The sequence below is a fragment of the Lygodium microphyllum genome, chromosome 1 (assembly GCF_053477565.2).
Source record: "Lygodium microphyllum isolate KBCC chromosome 1, Lygodium_microphyllum_v1.1.10, whole genome shotgun sequence".
Lineage (NCBI taxonomy): Eukaryota > Viridiplantae > Streptophyta > Polypodiopsida > Schizaeales > Lygodiaceae > Lygodium > Lygodium microphyllum.
The window spans coordinates 62,087,168-62,104,603 of record NC_141135.1 but is presented as its reverse complement, the minus strand read 5'-3'; the positions used below and the strand labels follow the sequence as shown (position 1 = coordinate 62,104,603).

The following is a 17,436-nucleotide window of genomic DNA, read 5'->3' as shown; positions in this document are numbered from 1 at the left end:
TGCTAGCCTTTCATACTACCTCCACTCAAGTGAGACAAACCATGTAGATATCTTGTCCCATAAGGGTCACTTCTATGCACTCGACTCTGATGAACAAGGTAGGATGAAGCCAATCTTGCAGGTGTGCCAAGAAAAGGAGTGACCCACAACCTATCCAAAGACCCAGCCTCCTCCCCTTCTCCAACTCCTTCATGGCATGAACTACTTAGGGTTGTTCCTCAGTATGGTTGGAATGCACTTGTGGGTTGCACCAGCATCACACTAGAGGTTGCCATTGCAGACATTTCTCTTGGGACATATTGAGCACGCTGCTGACCAACAGGGAAAAAGGGGGGAAATGCAAAGGGAGGAGCAGTGTTAGTAAAGCTGGGCCAGGCAGTGCTGAGAGGATAATGAGCTTGGTGGTGACAATGAGCTAGACGGCGGCAATGAGCTGGGCTGAGGCGGCCAGCATGAGCAAATTAAGCAGGCAGGAGTTGGCATAGCCAGGAGTCAGCACAAGCAGAGGTGAAGAAACATGGGCAGTGGCCAGGAGTGCAGTGGCAGCAGGCTGAGAAGGTGAGGGGGAGTGATAACAGGTTGGTCGGCAGCGGCAGCTAGATGCAGGGAGGCTCCAAATTCACTCTCTCATGTTTGTTTGTCACTCTTGCAAGTACACAATATCTTCCTTTCAACTAGAGCTAAGAACTGTCTTAGCCATTCATATGATAATAATTAGGATTTACACCCATATTCTAAGCTGTGGAGATTGCATGTGGGCCAGAAGAAAAAGAGCCATCCACCAAAAACCACACTCTGAGTGTTGACACCATAATCAACCATCCGTTTTCAGGTGATGTTATCACAACCTACACCAATCGTTACATGAATACATTAGGGCAATCAGTTCATTTCCTTAAAAAGTTTAAATGCATTCCTATTTCCACACACTCAATAGGTCTCTTTTACTAGAATACCTTCCCATACCAGTGTTTAGAAATTGGAATATTGATTTTCAATACATCTTAATCTTGACAGCAGTATAACTGTTATGATACAACAGGCAACATCAGCACTTGTCCCAGAGGCAGTGCCCCAATTTTGTTCCCTGGCTGCAGATCTGTTTAAATCTTCTCAAGGCCTTCAGTAGATTGCAATTCACGCATTTTGCCTCAAAAGGTTCATTGCCATAAGAAGAGTAAAGCTTGCTGAGTGACCAAACCACACAATTTTAAAATGTCTTTTATCATCAATCAAACTGTTGTCTAAGCTGCATTTCTGTTTCACTCTTCCAAGTGGCATGAGTAGATTGCCCCTTCATGCGTTTGCTCTTCTCTTTATCTTTGATTTTAGACCCTCTTTTTTTAGCACCATCATCTGCAAGGGGTCGATCCTTGCAAACTGGACACACCATGCCTTCTTTAGCAGCCGAATATGTTTTTGGAACACTGCACTGAGGACATACCCTGCAATTTCACAAGTTAGCTACACCCACAAGCAGAGCACACACAACTGCGGATTTTAAGACTTCATCTTACCCCAAAAGTTTTGCAGCATCTTCAGTTGGTGGCATTCCAGCCATTGGTAGCTTGGGAATTTCATCTATGGCATTATCACTGCGCACACGTTCATGCACTGCCACTAGTTGTGGCTTGGCTTGAACGACTGCACCTGCATCCAAAGAAAAACAAGTGTCCTTAGGTGCAGATAACTGTCACTGGATCAGTAAATTCATCCAATTTGATGGGACAGAACATATCAGTTATCAAAAAAGAAACCACCATAATACACAAGGATATGCCAATATTCCATTACAATAATGGTGTGAAACTCGTGTTGAGATAATCCCAAAAATTTCCCTTTAAACCAGTCCCCCCCCCCCCCCCCAACCCAACAAAAATAAACACATGAAGAAGTTTAAATTAATGAGTTAAAATATTTACAAAGGGCCTTCTAGCCAACCAAGCAGACTCAAAGACAGGTAGAAAACAATAGATGGAGCCAAAAGGCTACAAAAAGCATGAGGCTACAAGAATAGAAGAAGAGGAACACCAAGGGGACAACCAGCATGATGTGGATATCCATCCATAGAGCAGCCACCTGCCTTATACACCACTTTAGCTTACTTGCACAATATATCACTACTTACCTTTTAGTGTGTCACGCTTTCATGTATAGTGATGATCACTATTGTACATGGTTTTGTCTCATAGGCCGATTTTGGTCTTTCTTAAAAGGTGTGTGCGCGCGCGTGCGCGTTCATTATTCGCTGTGAGAGAGGGAGAGTGTGTGTGTGTGTGGGGATGTGCACATATGCGTGAATCCAGCTCCAACAGTGGTATCAGAACCACCGATACTACCACCATCTAGCTCATGAGCCATTGCCACCACCACTGCCACTGAGCTTCAAGCTCGTCCTCCTCTTCCTCTCTGCTCAGCAACTCCTCTCCCTCAGTACTAGGTTTGCCTCAAACTAAGCACTAGATTTTTAACAAAATTCACAAAAGCCCCAAATTTTGGTGAAGAAATCTTGAGAAATTCAGGCTCAGAATTGAAAATCTGGGGACTTCTGATGGAATTTGAGGTTTCCAGCAGAAAGCCCAAACATTATGGTAAAATTGGCTGGAAATTTGTGGTCTACAGCAAAAGGCCCAAAGTTTGGGCTGAACCTAGCAAGAAATGGAACTACGATGAGGAATTTCTTCAATTTCTGGAAAAGGCCCCAAATTTTCTGAGGATGGATGCAAAGTACGTTGTGTAGCATGCAAGTCCCCAAGTTTAATTTGCTGTCAGTGCTGATGTCGAAATTTGTTAGGAAAGTAAGGCGGCAATAGTATGTTGAGAATCAGAGTTTGCAACAGTAGAATGTGTGCACAAGAGGGAGAAGAGAGCTCAAAGTACAAGAATGAAATCTTGCTTACTAAGTTGCTTAGAGTACAACTTGGGTACACTCTCTCACACATGATAGTGACCCATAGGCTGTTTATATAGCCCTTTGCCAGCTAGGGTTAGGGTTTTCCCTGCCCCTAGGGCTATTCACACTCATCTCCCCTTATACTCCCTTGCTTACAGTGGGTTTCTATGCCCGTCTTCTAACACCCCCCCTCAATGCCAGGGTGGCATTGGATTACAAGACATGTAAAAGATTCCCCCCCTTTTTGGGATACCTTTATAAATCAAGCTTACAAGGTTGTTTTAGGTAGATGATTTAAATAGTCAAAACAGTCGATCTTCAGATGAATTGGAGACATAGTTGGCCACGAATTCTTTGGGTATTTCAAGAGTGTTGGGGCATTTACTAGTGATATGCCTTGTCTTCTTGCATTTGTTACATTTCATCTTCTCGGGATACTTCTTCCAGCAGTTGTTTACAAGATGTCTTTTTTTCTTACAGAAAGAACATTTAGTGAGAACTGTATGAATCAATACTTGTTCACGGGAATTTGAAGTTGCCTGACTGTTGCTGCTTTCTTTGTGGTTCCTCTTTTCTTCATCCAAACAGGATTGAATGGTACTTGCCAAAGTAGAATCTGGAATGTTGGTGAGAGTGGTTATAAGAGTAAGAAACACCTGTTTTACAGCTTTTAGGAGAATAGCAATAGCATCTTCTTCAAGTATTGGAGCTTGTACAGAAGCAAGCTGTGCCATAAGTCCCTTCATATGAGAAATGAATTTTCCCAAATCTTCTCCTGAACGATATTCCAAGCTAAAGAATTCAATTTTAAGGAAGATTTTAGTATTTTTGCTAGTGGCTCCATAGAGATTCTCAAGCTCATCCCATTTTTCTTTAGCAGTGTTTAGTTGATCAACATGATGAATCAAGGATTCATCTAAGTGTAGCATTATGATTGCTTGAGCACGTTGGTCATCCTCTATATCAATCATATTTGCAGAGTTTACAGCTCTACTGCCTTAAATAAGAGGCCAATACTCTCTCTCCATCATTTTGTATTTTATAAGTACCTGCCATGGGTGGAAATCCTTACCATCAAACTTTCGAATTTGAGGACGGACATCAGCATATGTTGTGGTCATTGGGAAGGTCTTACCACTTGTTAGGACAAGGGCAGTGTCTAGTCCCTTACAAACTTTTCACTGAATGCGGAAGCAAATTAGACAAAGTGAAGTCAAAGTTGCAATGAAGAGAAAGGCTGAAAATCATATAAGTGTAATATTTCAAAGTATGACTTTGGTGGTTCTTTCTTATATGCAAGCTTCTTCCGTGGTTTAATAGTCTTTTTAGGTTTTAATGAAGTAAACCTAGACTGGACTTCAGGCTCCTCCTTGTGGTACGGCTTAGTGGATGAAGCTTGTGTTGGACATGGTTTGTCTATGATCTCAATGCTTGTTGCTGATGATTCCGAGGAGAGTACGATTACACTCATGCTATTGATTTCACTGACCAATGTACTTGAGACAAAGTCACTCATGGTATGCAATACACTTCTTGTGCATGATGGTCTATGTGTTAATTTTACACATAACCTTACGACAATATATGAAGAGGAATAAAAAACTCACTGGGTTTTAATGAATGCCCAGCAAGCAATTAACCTGATGACTTATGATTAGTGTTAAAAGAACACTATTGTCAAGCTTAGTGAAGTGCTTGAATGGAGCCCGGTTGAAAGTCGGCTTCCTGATGCTTGGTGATGTCCATTGAGCATACCCAGGAGCCTTAGACTCTGGAATAGGGTTCAAAGACTCTGCTTCAGTGATTAGAATCACTGTTAATGAAGCTCAGAGTATAAAAATGACAAAATGTCAAGCTTGGAGCTTGTTGGCTATGACTGCCCAAAAAAACACAGTTAGGATTTGGCTTGTAGCAGCCAACAGAGATTTCTCAGAGCCCTCTTAGCTGAGGATAGCCCACTTGCGGGGCTATCAAAGCCCTATGGTGGTGGCTGAGATTGCGCCTTCTACAACCCGCGTTTCAGCACGAGGTAGTCGCCTGTCCAGAACTGCGCCGTTGTTGAAATCCACGCAATGCTGCTCACGACGTTGACCAATCCCGGGGTTTATCACTCCAGGCTGATTCGCCCTGAGATAGGGAAGAAGTTCCTAGAAGAAAACAGGAGCTGATATGGCCTCCTTTGTCCTCCCCAAGTCCTCCAATGGAGGTAGGTTGCAGGCAGCTATGGAGAAAAGAAGGATAGGATGAAGAAAATGACAGTTCATGTGCACTTAGTGATAACTGATGCTGAGGGAAGCTGAGGAGATCAGAGATGGCTCTGATACCATGTTGAGAATCAGAGTTTGCAACAATAGAATGTGTGCACAAGAGGGAGAAGAGAGCTCAAAGTACAAGAATGAAATCTTGCTTACTAAGTTGCTTAGAGTACAACTTGGGTATTTCCCTATCTCAGGGCGAATCAGCCTGGAGTGATAAACCCCGAGATTGGTCGACGTCGTGAGCAGCATTGCCTGGATTTCAAAAACGGCGCAGTTCTGGACAGGCGACTACCTCGTGCTGAAACGCGGGCTGTAAAAGGCGCAATCTCAGCCACCACCATAGGGCTTTGATAGCCCCCCAAGTGGGCTATCCTCAGCTAAGAGGGCTCTGAGAAATTCATCCTCTGTTGGCTGCTACAAGCCAAACCCTAACTGTGTTTTTTTGGGCAGCCATAGCCAACAAGCTCCAAGCTTGACATTTTGTCATTTTTACACTCTGAGCTTCATTAACAGTGATTCTAATCACTGAAGCAGAGTCTCTGAACCCTATTCCAGAGTCTAAAGCTCCTGGGCATGCTGAATGGACATCACCAAGCATCGGGAAGCCGACATCCAACCGGGTTCCATTCAAGCACTTCACTAAGCTTGACAATAGTGTTCTTTTAACACTAATCATAAGTCATCAAGTTAATTGCTTGCTGGGCATTCATTAAAACCCAGTGAGTTTTTTATTCCTCTTCATATATTGTTGTAAGGTTATGTGTAAAATTAACACATAGACCATCATGCACAAGAAGTGTATTGCATACCGTGAGTGACTTTGTCTCAAGTACATTGGTCAGTGAAATCAATAGCATGAGTGTCATCATACTCTCCTCGGAATCATCAGCAACAAGCATTGAGATCATAGACAAACCGTGTCCAACACAAGCTTCATCCATAAGCCGTACCACAAGCAGGAGCCTAAAGTCCAGTCTAGGTCTATTTCATTAAAACCTAAAAAAACTATTAAACCACGGAAGAAGCTTGCACCACCTAAGTCATACTTTGAAATATTACACTTACATGATTTTCAACCTTTCTCTTCATTGCAACTTTAACTTCACTTTGTCTAATTTGCTTCCGCATTCAGTGAAAAGTTTGTAAGGGACTAGACACTGCCCTTGTCCTAACAAGTGGTAAGACCTTCCCAATGACCACAACATATGCTGATGTCCGTCCTCAAATTCGAAAGTTTGATGGTAAGGATTTCCACCCATGGCAGGTACTTATAAAATACAAAATAATGGAGAGAGAGTATTGGCCTCTTATTAAGGCAGTAGAGCTGTAAACTCTGCAAATATGATTGATATAGAGGATGACCAACGTGCTTAGGCAATCATAATGCTACACTTAGATGAATCCCTGATTCATCATGTTGATCAACTAAACACTGCTAAAGAAAAATGGGATGAGCTTGAGAATCTCTATGGAACCACTAGCAAAAATACTAAAATCTTCCTTAAAATTGAATTCTTTAGCTTGGAATATCGTTCAGGAGAAGATTTGGGAAAATTCATTTCTCATATGAAGGGACTTATGGCACAACTTGCTTCTGTACAAGCTCCAATACTTGAAGAAGATGCTATTGCTATTCTCCTAAAAGCTGTAAAACAGGTGTTTCTTACTCTTATAACCACTCTCACCAACATTCCAGATCCTACTTTGGCAAGTACCATTCAATCCTGTTTGGATGAAGAAAAGAGGAACCACAAAGAAAGCAGCAACAGTCAGGCAACTTCAAATTCCCGTGAACAAGTATTGATTCATACAGTTCTCACTAAATGTTCTTTCTGTAAGAAAAAAAGACATCTTGTAAACAACTGCTGGAAGAAGTATCCCGAGAAGATGAAATGTAACAAATGCAAGAAGACAGGGCATATCACTAGTAAATGCCCCAACACTCCTGAAATACCCAAAGAATTCGTGGCCAACTATGTCTCCAATTCATCTGAAGATCGACTGTTTTGACTATTTAAATCATCTACCTAAAACAACCTTGTAAGCCTGATTTATAAAGGCATCCCAAAAAGGGGGGGAATCTTTTACATGTCTTGTAATCCAATGCCACCCTGGCATTGAGGGGGGGTGTTAGAAGACGGGCATAGAAACCCACTGTAAGCAAGGGAGTATAAGGGGAGATGAGTGTGAATAGCCCTAGGGGCAGGGGAAACCCTAACCCTAGCTGGCAAAGGGCTATATAAACAGCCTATTGGTCACTATCATGTGTGAGAGAGTGTACCCAAGTTGTACTCTAAGCAACTTAGTAAGCAAGATTTCATTCTTGTACTTTGAGCTCTCTTCTCCCTCTTGTGCACACATTCTACTACTGCAAACTCTGATTCTCAACAAAAAGGAGCAGTGCAATGGCAAATTAGGTGCATAGGGCGGTAGCACTAATGGGTAGGTAGGATTGCATAGAGTGGCAAGGAGGCACAATTGGAGGCATGTGACTTGGCAAAAGCAGGCATGGTAGAGAAGGGAGCCATTCTGGCATTGGATACTCCCCATCTCCATTGCTGTACATCAATCTTTTGTTGACTAGTAGGCCAATGGATGCTGAATAAGTTAAGGACACCTCATTCACCTCATCTACATCCCAATTGCACCATCTTTTCTTGTTTTCTTGTAGGTACTTTTTTCTTGAAGGACATATGTGGCAAAACATGCATGCTTTGTGGGATAGTTGCATCAGGATTGTGAAACTAACCACCAGACTATCATTCTCTCCCTTCACATTTTTCCAGGCTACCAATTCCTGATTGGTAGTGTTAGCACCTCATGTGCAAGTGCCTACACCTACAACCTTTGGGATTTTGTTGTGGTTCCTATACCCCAACCTATTGTGGATCCCTGTGTTGGTGCGACCTCAGACTCAGCAACTTTGCGGGATCGCCTGAATGCCAAAGCCCACTCTCTTCTCTTTTTGAGTTGAGCAGATTCCATACTCGTACATAGGAGACACATCCACACTTCCGTGAGGTTTGGAAGAGATTGGCAACTCTCTATCAAATCTAGACATTTGGGCATTTGCCCTCTCTCAAGTTGAAAACTTGAAGATATGATATCTTTATGTCACAAACTCCCCTACAACAAGGGATCGCATCCTTGGTAAGGACATTCTTTGGTGGATCTACTTGTGACACTTCTCTCACATCTTCTATTCACCAACCTATGATGTGTTCCACATTAGTCTTCTCACCTCTCATACACAAAAGACTATGACTTGGGAGGAGCTAGTCACATTGGTGCTTGAGCTAAATGCGTGTCACAAGGCGAGAGATTCTAACAAAGCCAATACACATAGCCATGCTTTTGTGGCATCACCTATGAGTAAACGACAAGCCAAGTAGAAGAAAGGGAAAAAGGGTAAAATCAAAGTCTAATACAAATTTTGAGAAGCAGCACAATGAACCAAGTGTCCTCATTGTGGGAAGATCTCACACATTGAGAAGTGCTGGATCTCATATAGATTTTGAGGAGTCACACAAAGGATATCCCAAGTGTCCTCACTGTGGAAGACCTCGCACATCAAGGAGAAGTGTTGGAAGAAATACTGTTATCTTCATCCAAGAATGAAAGGTGGATCTACATTGAAGTCTCCATCTACCTCTACTTCAACACCAGCGATTACCACCAGATTAGTGTTCATCAAATGGAGCCATCCTCTTCAGCAATCTCGTCTTTTGAGCAGCCTTGACTCATCAACAGTAGTGCGTAAAGTCATATGACTCCTCGATGAGACCTGTTGTGGGATCTCTGTCCATCACAAGGTATAATCTTTGTAGGTGACTTTTCTTCGATGCCTATTAGTGATGTTGGCATCTTGCCTCTATTGTTTGATCGTCTGTCGAGATCTATTTCGATTCTCAAAGACCCTACATGTTTTAGACTTGGGCTTCATCTTCTCTCAAACTATGGCCTTACTAGTCTCAAGACCCAAGTTGTCTTAATGGAGTAGGCCATCTTTGTTGAAAAACCCTCTACAAGAGCTACTCTTGCAACAGGTTGGCAAGAGAGGGGGCTATACATACTCCAATCTCCTTCCCTTGTGAAGGGCCCTCTAAGACAGTTTTCCATTACCACACCCATTTCTGATTGTGCACCCCCCCCCCATCTCATAGGTTCCATGCCATCCCCCACCATCACCTCTAGTGGTTCCCTCATACCTCCCATCCCTTTCGGAGGGGGACAATATCTGTGATACGGCTGTAGGTTGTCCTAGGCACCCATTTATATGGGTCTCACCACTTGATTATCCCTTTTCGCCCCAGTTTGCCTATGTATAGGTGGCCTACCCTCTCATTCATTCAACGCATCATTGTGATCATTCAGCCAGCCCTCTTTATTCTCTTTGATCCCCTTGTTACCATCTAGCACCCAAATTGACGCTCGGTCTTGTTCAGGACAACTATCGTAGCCTTGTATCTTTCAACCATTGAAATCAGGAATCCGTTTGTTCCCTCTCTTTCACATCCATGTTAACTTTCCCTTTCCTTTCCACTATGCACTCTCATGCCTCCAATCAATGTGGTCTAATCATTATCTTGTATGCACACACACACATTAGCCAACTACCATCCCCACCCCTAAGCCTCCACCAGCCCCTCTAACCTCCCAATCTCGGGGGACCACCCTAGCCATAGCCACAGCAAGAAGCAAAGCCCGGTGCCCATGCCCAACTGGCCCCCGCCCCCACAGGAGGCGCATGTCAAGGAAACAAGGGATACTATGCCGCCACCGGAGGGCCCTGCCCTGCCGATTCAGCCTCTTGATGTTAGATAGACCCATGCGGAACATTTTAGGATGACCAAGCTCCATGAGCAGTTCCACACCATACTTGGAACACATATGAATTGTACCTAGCCTATATACCATTTTGTACCTACTCAATTATTTTATCATAGCATTAGATGGTAGCTTTACTGGGACCTCGAAAGTTTCCCAGAAATTTTGTATGTAACATTTTGGTCTCATAGGCCAACTTGGCCTTTCATAGACGTTAATATAACTCTGTGTGTGTGTGTGTGTGTGTGTGTGTGTGCGCGCGCGCGCGCATTCATCTCTTTCACTCAACCTATACATCCGCTTCTACAATGGTGACTTTGACACATTTGAACACTCTTGGTTTCAATAACTCATACGCTAAGAGCAAACTTTGTATCCGTAGGAAAGGGGATGATTTGTTGATTCTCATTCCACATGTGGATGATATGCTATTGGTTGGGCCCCATAAGATGCATATTGCAGCCTTGAAGGGTGAATTGTAGCATTGATTTGATGTTAGGATCTAGGCCATTTGCAAAACTATCTTGGCATATAGTTTACCGCAATTGAGAGGAGCATTGATTTGAGATGGTCAAAGTACATTGGACACCTCCTTGAGCATATTTCAAATGCAAGACTACAAGCCTATCAACCACTTGAGAATAGTTGCATGGAAACGTGTTTAGTGTTTCTTATCCAGCAAATCAAAGGTTAGTGGCTGGAAAGTGACATTTCGGCCCCAAAAAGTGTGCCCTATCATGAAAGTGTCTTTTTCCCTCCTGAAAGAAGCTGAAAGTGATGTTTTTTCTCCTGCAATTGTGCCCTCTACCTCTAACCTTACAATTTGTGAATCATGACAAGCTACAGTTCTTCAGTCAGTCCGTGACAGTCTACAAACAACCTTGGAATTTGTGACCTGAGACCTCCGACTGTTGATAGGAGCACACTCAGGTTTCAAGACTCTCTCTCTCTCTCTCTCTCAGAGAAATATAGTGCAGCCTGGATTCTGTAGTAAATATTGCTGTGAACAGTAGAGGGCAGCTCTCTCTCTCTCTCTCTCTCTCTCTCTCTCTCTCTCTCAGTAATTGATTGCAATATGATACACATGATGCTATGTATCGAGAGATTATCCTAGAGGATACCAACACGCAAAGATCATCATGTGACACTAGAAAGAGAACACAGTATGGCAAGCATTTCATTGCATTGGGGAGTGCACACAGGATGGTCACATGTTGCAACCCGAAGGAGGGATCAAGTACGGTAGCCTATTTGATGGGGTCACTCTTTGTGTTACCAAATATCATTGACTTTACCCTCTCAGGCAAGCCTTTTGGTTTAGCAACAAATAATGCATATTTGAGTTTTACAATGATAAGTGGCATAGTAGCCAAAAATATCAAAAATGTTTAGAAACGAAACATCAGAAACGTGTTTTGTTTCTTTCAAGAGGGGATAAAATAAGAAACGCGGGTTTTTTAATATAGGGATTTTTAATAGTTTTGACTAGGGAAAGAGATTCTAAACCTCCATCAAACTCTCTCTTAAACAAAGAATAGCCAATTGAGCTTGAGTGATAATAGAGTCAATTGAGAATAATACCTTATGGTTTAAAACTCAAACATTATGATTCATACATATCATACGAAGAAAATTGAAATTAACATGTAAATAGTCTATCTACAATATGGACTGAGTCAAGTTGTAACATCATGATTATCATTTCAAAACAAATTGACAAAATGTCAAAATTGAGAATGAATCATAATATATCATAAATAACTCGTAAATGAGACTAAAGTCGTATAATATTCAACTCTCAAAACAAGAATAGATACTAGATTGACAAAGTCCAATAACTAAACAAAATCACAAAAAAATCAATCTCTCGTCCAAAATCTTGAGCCCTCACAAGTCATTACACATCATCATCATCATCATCATGTTTAACATTAAAAAAAACTCCATGTTTTTTACTCTCAAAAACATTTCATACTTAAAGAAACGTTTCGTAAGTTTTAAATTCAAAGAAACACATTTCTTAGTTGCTATGATAAGTGGGGCCACAAAGAGCTTGCATGCCACTCTAATTTTTAGACACTCTACATACAAGTTTTTATAGAAGATAGCCTATGTATATAGAATTGAATATATAACACACTCAAATTGAACAAGTGAACAGCAAGAGAAAAGAGAGCGCTCGAAAGTCACATCCACTATGTGAGAATAAATGAAAGTACAATCCCTAAGGTACTAAGTACCACACCCACACTGATGAGGGTTCACACAGGGAAAAAACCATAGAAACAGGGAACGGCCGTTCCAGCCTATAGGAACGGTTTTACGCGTTCCAGGTCCTTGGAGGAGGTGAAACGGCCAGGGAACGTTCCCTGCCGTTCCCTGGGCCGTTCCCTACCGTTCCCTGCCGTTCCCTGGGCCGTTCCCTGCCGTTCCCTGTTTGGAACGGCCATTCCAAGCCTGTTGACCAAAAATTTACTCTTTTCCACGTTTTTTCTTTTTGCTTATATCACACTCCTACTACTACATGTTCACCTATCTCCATTGCCTAATGTGCACACACTAATCTCTCTCTCTCTCTCTCTCTCTCTCTCTCTCTCTCTCTCTCTCTCTCTCGCGAATATTCAAAGTGTCAAGACAACCCACAAGCCAATTGGGAGTCCATGCAAAGCTCAAATTTGATGCATTATGAACTCTGGCAAATCACAATCAAATTTCAGCCTATTCTCAATTCCAAGGTAATTATCCATTTATATTGTCTAATTTCAAGGGAAACTAGAATAATTGGGGCAATTCATGAGCAATTTGGAGCTGTGGGGGTAATCGAGTCAATTTTGGGACATTTGGGTCAATTTGGAGCATTGAGGGGTATTGGGGCAATTAGAGGGACATTCTTTGGGGCAACTTGATCATGCAGGGCATATTTGGGGCACTTAAGATATGTGCCGTTCCCCCCCGTTCCCGTTCCCCCACCTTGGACGTTCCCCCCGTTCCAGGGGGTCCCGCTCCCGTTCCCGTTCCCCGTTCCAGGTAACTATGGAAAAAACCCTTCACCTAGAAGGTAAAAAGTGTACATGAGATAAGGGAGCGTTCACACTAGAACATAGGAGGAACACAAAAGTGTAACAAAACCCCCTCGAGTGAATGATGTGAACATATAAAAGGAATAAGTAGATCAATCCCCAAACAGTATCAAGCCAAGAACCTTGCGAAAGGCTTCAAACTTCTCTCCAGAGAGAGCTTTGTAAACACATCTGCCAAGTTGTCCTGTGTAGGGACGTAAACCAAGTCAATCTACCCTGCATGGAGTCTCTCTTTGACATGATGATAATGCACCTCAATGTGCTGAGTGCAAGCATGAAAATTTGGATTCCTTGCAACTACCATGGCACTCTAACTGTCAGTGTAGATAGGACTGGGTGATTGTTGTCCCACACTAAGATCAGCCAAAAGGCGTTTAAGCCATACACAATCCAATGTAGCTATAAATGTTGCCCTGTATTCAATTTCATAACTAGATATGGCCATTGTAGACTACTTGCTTAGCCAAGAAATGCATGAAGCACCAAGCATGTAACAATTACCACTAGTGGGGACACCCTTGTGTCAGAACAACCAACCCAATCACTATCTCCACGCATGCAAGCAAGGAATAGTGCCCTTTAGGATAATAAAGCCCCAATGTGTGAGTGCCTTTGAGATAACGAAAGATAGATTTAACTACTTGCCAATGTGTAGTACTAGAGTTGTCCATAAAGCGTGCCAACTAAGAGACCCCAAACTAAATATCCAGCTGTGTATTACACAAACACAATAAACAACCAACTGTCTGCTAACAAAGAGAAGCATCAAAAGGTTCTCCTGCATCCTCAAGTCTAACCCTGTGGCCTATCTCAACGGCAGTCTTACATCTAAAAATGCTCAAGAAGTTGCCCAATGTACTTATATTGCTCCAAAATAATGTCCTCGGCTATAGTAAACTGTATGCCAAGATAGTAGTGCAAGTGGCCAAAGGTTTGTCACATCAAAAAGCATGCTCCATTTCAACTTTCAAAGCTAAAATATGTGTCTCATGAGGTCCAACCAAAAACAAAAAAGCAATCTTCACATCTAAATAATGCTCATGCTAATGATAATGAGCAACCAAAGCAATGATACTATGAATGGTAGTCATTCCTAAAGTGGGTGCAAACGTCTCATCATAGTCAATCCCATCTATTCAACCTACCCTTTGGCAACAAGGCGTGCCTTGCAACGATCAATGCTACCATCAGATTTGCATTTTAATTTGTAAACCCACTCAATGCCCATAGCACGCTTATCAGCAAGCAAGTCACATAGCTCCTATGTACCATTTTTGTCAATAAAGTTTAACTCTAATTGCATAGCTACCATCCAAGTTCATTTTGTAAAGCATCATGTAAAGAAACATGTTCTTCATTGCATGCAATAGCTACAAGGGCCTACACAACCAAGTTACCTTATGTATGGCAAGTGGCTACTCTAGTTTTATCGAGAAGAGAAACGGGCTATGTGACATTAATGTGACATTAAAAGTGACATTTAATGTCACGTTAAGGTCATAAATATGGAATGTGACATTAAAGTGACATTTAATGTGACATTAAGGTAAATCTAGGGGAACATGCACGAGAATGACCGTCCGGGCTCTTGGGCGCCCGAACGGGGTTAAGGGGAGCCTAGAGAGTAAAAGAGTCCAAGAATAGTAGGACTCAAGAAAAGTGGACGGCTGGCAGAGAAATACGGGGGAGAGGTGCCAGCACTTATCTAGGCGTGGTTGGGAGGAAAAGAATCACTCGTGCTCAGAGGTTTTCATCGTTTTTTTTCTCTGTCTTTCCTGAAGCCATCTTTCATTGGTATCAGAGCCAGATCAGTCATCTGCCAAGTCGTCAATCATTCGCAAGGTCGCGCGTCACCCGTCATAGATGAATACTAGCCGAAAAGAGACGCCGTAAAAGCGTGACGGGCCGTGAAGGAAAGAAAAAGTGAAACGTGCCACGTCACGTAAATGTGACACGTTACGGGCAGAAGAAAGATTGAAGCGAAACGACCAGGCGTGTGATCGTGAGGCAAAACGTGATCCGATTGTGATCAACGGAGGCAAAACGTGAAACGTGACACGACTGTTGTCACGATTGCTGTGCGTGAGGCGACTGCTCTGAGACGGACAGAAAAACGTCATGGAACGGACGGAAAAATGTCATACACAACTGAAGTTAGGAAATTGAATTTCCAGCATGATTGCTTTACTGCTCTAGTCCGGGATGATAAAATTTGTTCCTTACTCTTCGGGTTTCTTTTCAAACCAACAACCATTGCCTGCCGTTACAATCAGGGAAGTACTTTACCTATGCAAATTTCTTATCTTTGCTTTCCAATTTCAGTGTATTAATGGCAGAAAAAGGGAAAGAAAGGGTAATGGAAAGTTCTAGTTCTGGGGACCAACCTATGGTAGATCCCCATGAACCAGAAATACAAGAAGAACAATGGGAAGAAGTTTTTGCTACACGACAACAATTTGATGATCTTACTGCTCGTGTACAAGCTCAGGGGGTTCAAATGGAATTTTTAACCCAAACACTCACTGAAATAAAATCTCAATTAACTTTATTGTTGAAAAGAGATAAAAATAAGATAGAAACCTCGGATGTCCCATCTTCATCGAAAGATTTAGATGTGACTATGTGAGATCCTAAGGAACCCCAACCTTACCATAAATTGAAGGATAATCCAGTTCTAAAGGATATGAAACCACCTCAATTTTACGGGGAGGAAAAAGATAGGAATAAAGACACAATCTTTAATTTCCTCCAAAAATAGGAAGATTTACATAAATTAAAAAATACCCCACCACATCTCCAAGCACTGGAGGCTAGTTTAACTTTGGGGCCCAAAGTATATAAGTGGTGGCGAACTTTAAAGGAGGCGAATAAAATACCTGAAACCTGGGCTCAATTTGAATCTGTCTTTTTGAAAAAATTCCTTCCTGAAAATGAAATGGAAAGAAATTGGGAAGATTGGGATTATGTCAGACAAAAGGGACGACCCCTGCTGACATATCTGGAGGAACATCGTGAGATAATCCTCAAATTGGAAGGAATAGATGAATTCCAAAAAACAAGAGGATTCATTAGGGGACTAGATAAAGCCTGTAAAAAGGAAGTAAAACGGAGTTTATCTAAGACGCTGGAAGAGGCAATTAAATTTGCATTAATTCATGAAGATAGTATGCGTCCAGGTACACTCACTAGTCTCACTGATACAGAGCCCAAGTCTAAGGAATTGGAAACCTCAAAATTTGTGGGCAAATTTAAAAGGAAAATGCCATTCTTTAAGGGTAAAAAACAACCTTTTGAAAAAAAACCATATATGAGGCCAAAGTTAAGTCCTAATGACTTTGATAAGGCCAAAAAAGAAAAGTTGTGTTTCAATTGCCTATCCCCTAACCATGCTGCTTGGAATTGCCCTCAAAAGAAAAAGGGGGAAGACAAAGGAAAGGATAAGGACAAGGGCAAGGGAAAAGAAAAACAAATCCATGTAGTGCAGACCTTAGAATTAAAGGGCCATGAAAAGTATAAATCTTTAGAGGTCTTGCACATGGATGTACAACATAAGTGTTGTATGTCAACTTCTATGTGGCAGCCTACTTTTGGGCCACATGATTTACTTAAAGTACATGGATTGATAGCTGGAAAGAGGGTTAGAGTCATGATTGATGACTCTGCCACACATAATTTTATAAATTATGCACTTGTCAAAAAATTGAAACTTCCCCAACAAAAGAGTGGGCATCAATATGTTGTTCGTATGATGCAAGGCCAAGACAATAAAATATGGAATACAATGGTATCCAATTTGGAAATTGAAATTCAAGAATATAAAGACAAACTCGATTTCCAAATAATGAACATGGAAAGAGCTGATATTGCTCTAGGGAGGGAGTGGCTATGAGGATTGGAACCATCCTTAAAACGTAGTTACCATCATAATACACTGGAATTTGAAAGGGATGATAAGACTTTTGTCATTCAAGGTGAACATGAAGTATCTGATAATCCTTTGTTGTGTTCTACTGAAGTTCAGAAGCTGATAAAGAAGGAAGTTTGTGAGGTATATATGTTATGGTCTCTTCCTGTACAGAACACTTTTACTTTCTGTAATATAAAGAAACAATTTTCTTATGTTTATGAGTTGAATGTTAATAATGAATTAAGTAGTTTGTTAGATGATTTTAAAGATGTGTTTCCTTCTGATTTACCAAGTGGCCTTCCACCAGATAGGGGTGATATAAATCACCCAATTGACATAAATAAGGATACACACCCTATTTCTAAACCACCATATAGGTTAAGTGAAACACAGCATCAAGAAGTTGAAAGACAAATTAAGGATTACCTGGATAAAGGGTTTATTCAACCCAGTAATTCACCTTGGGCTTCA

At 41.7% G+C, this 17,436-nt stretch overlaps 1 protein-coding gene across 1 annotated transcript in view; it reads right to left on the bottom strand.

Annotated features, from left to right (window-relative positions):
• Window positions 1-888: 888 nt before the first annotated feature.
• Window positions 889-17,436, bottom strand: part of LOC148041184 (plant/protein) — a 53,295-nt gene continuing 36,747 nt past the window's right edge. The window contains exons 3-4 of the mRNA XM_087677479.1: window positions 1,518-1,650; window positions 889-1,445 (exon numbers count right to left, since the gene is read on the bottom strand). Coding sequence (XP_087533605.1) covers window positions 1,229-1,445; window positions 1,518-1,650 — 350 coding nt within the window. The 3' untranslated portion in view covers window positions 889-1,228. The remainder of the gene's footprint in view (window positions 1,446-1,517; window positions 1,651-17,436) is intronic.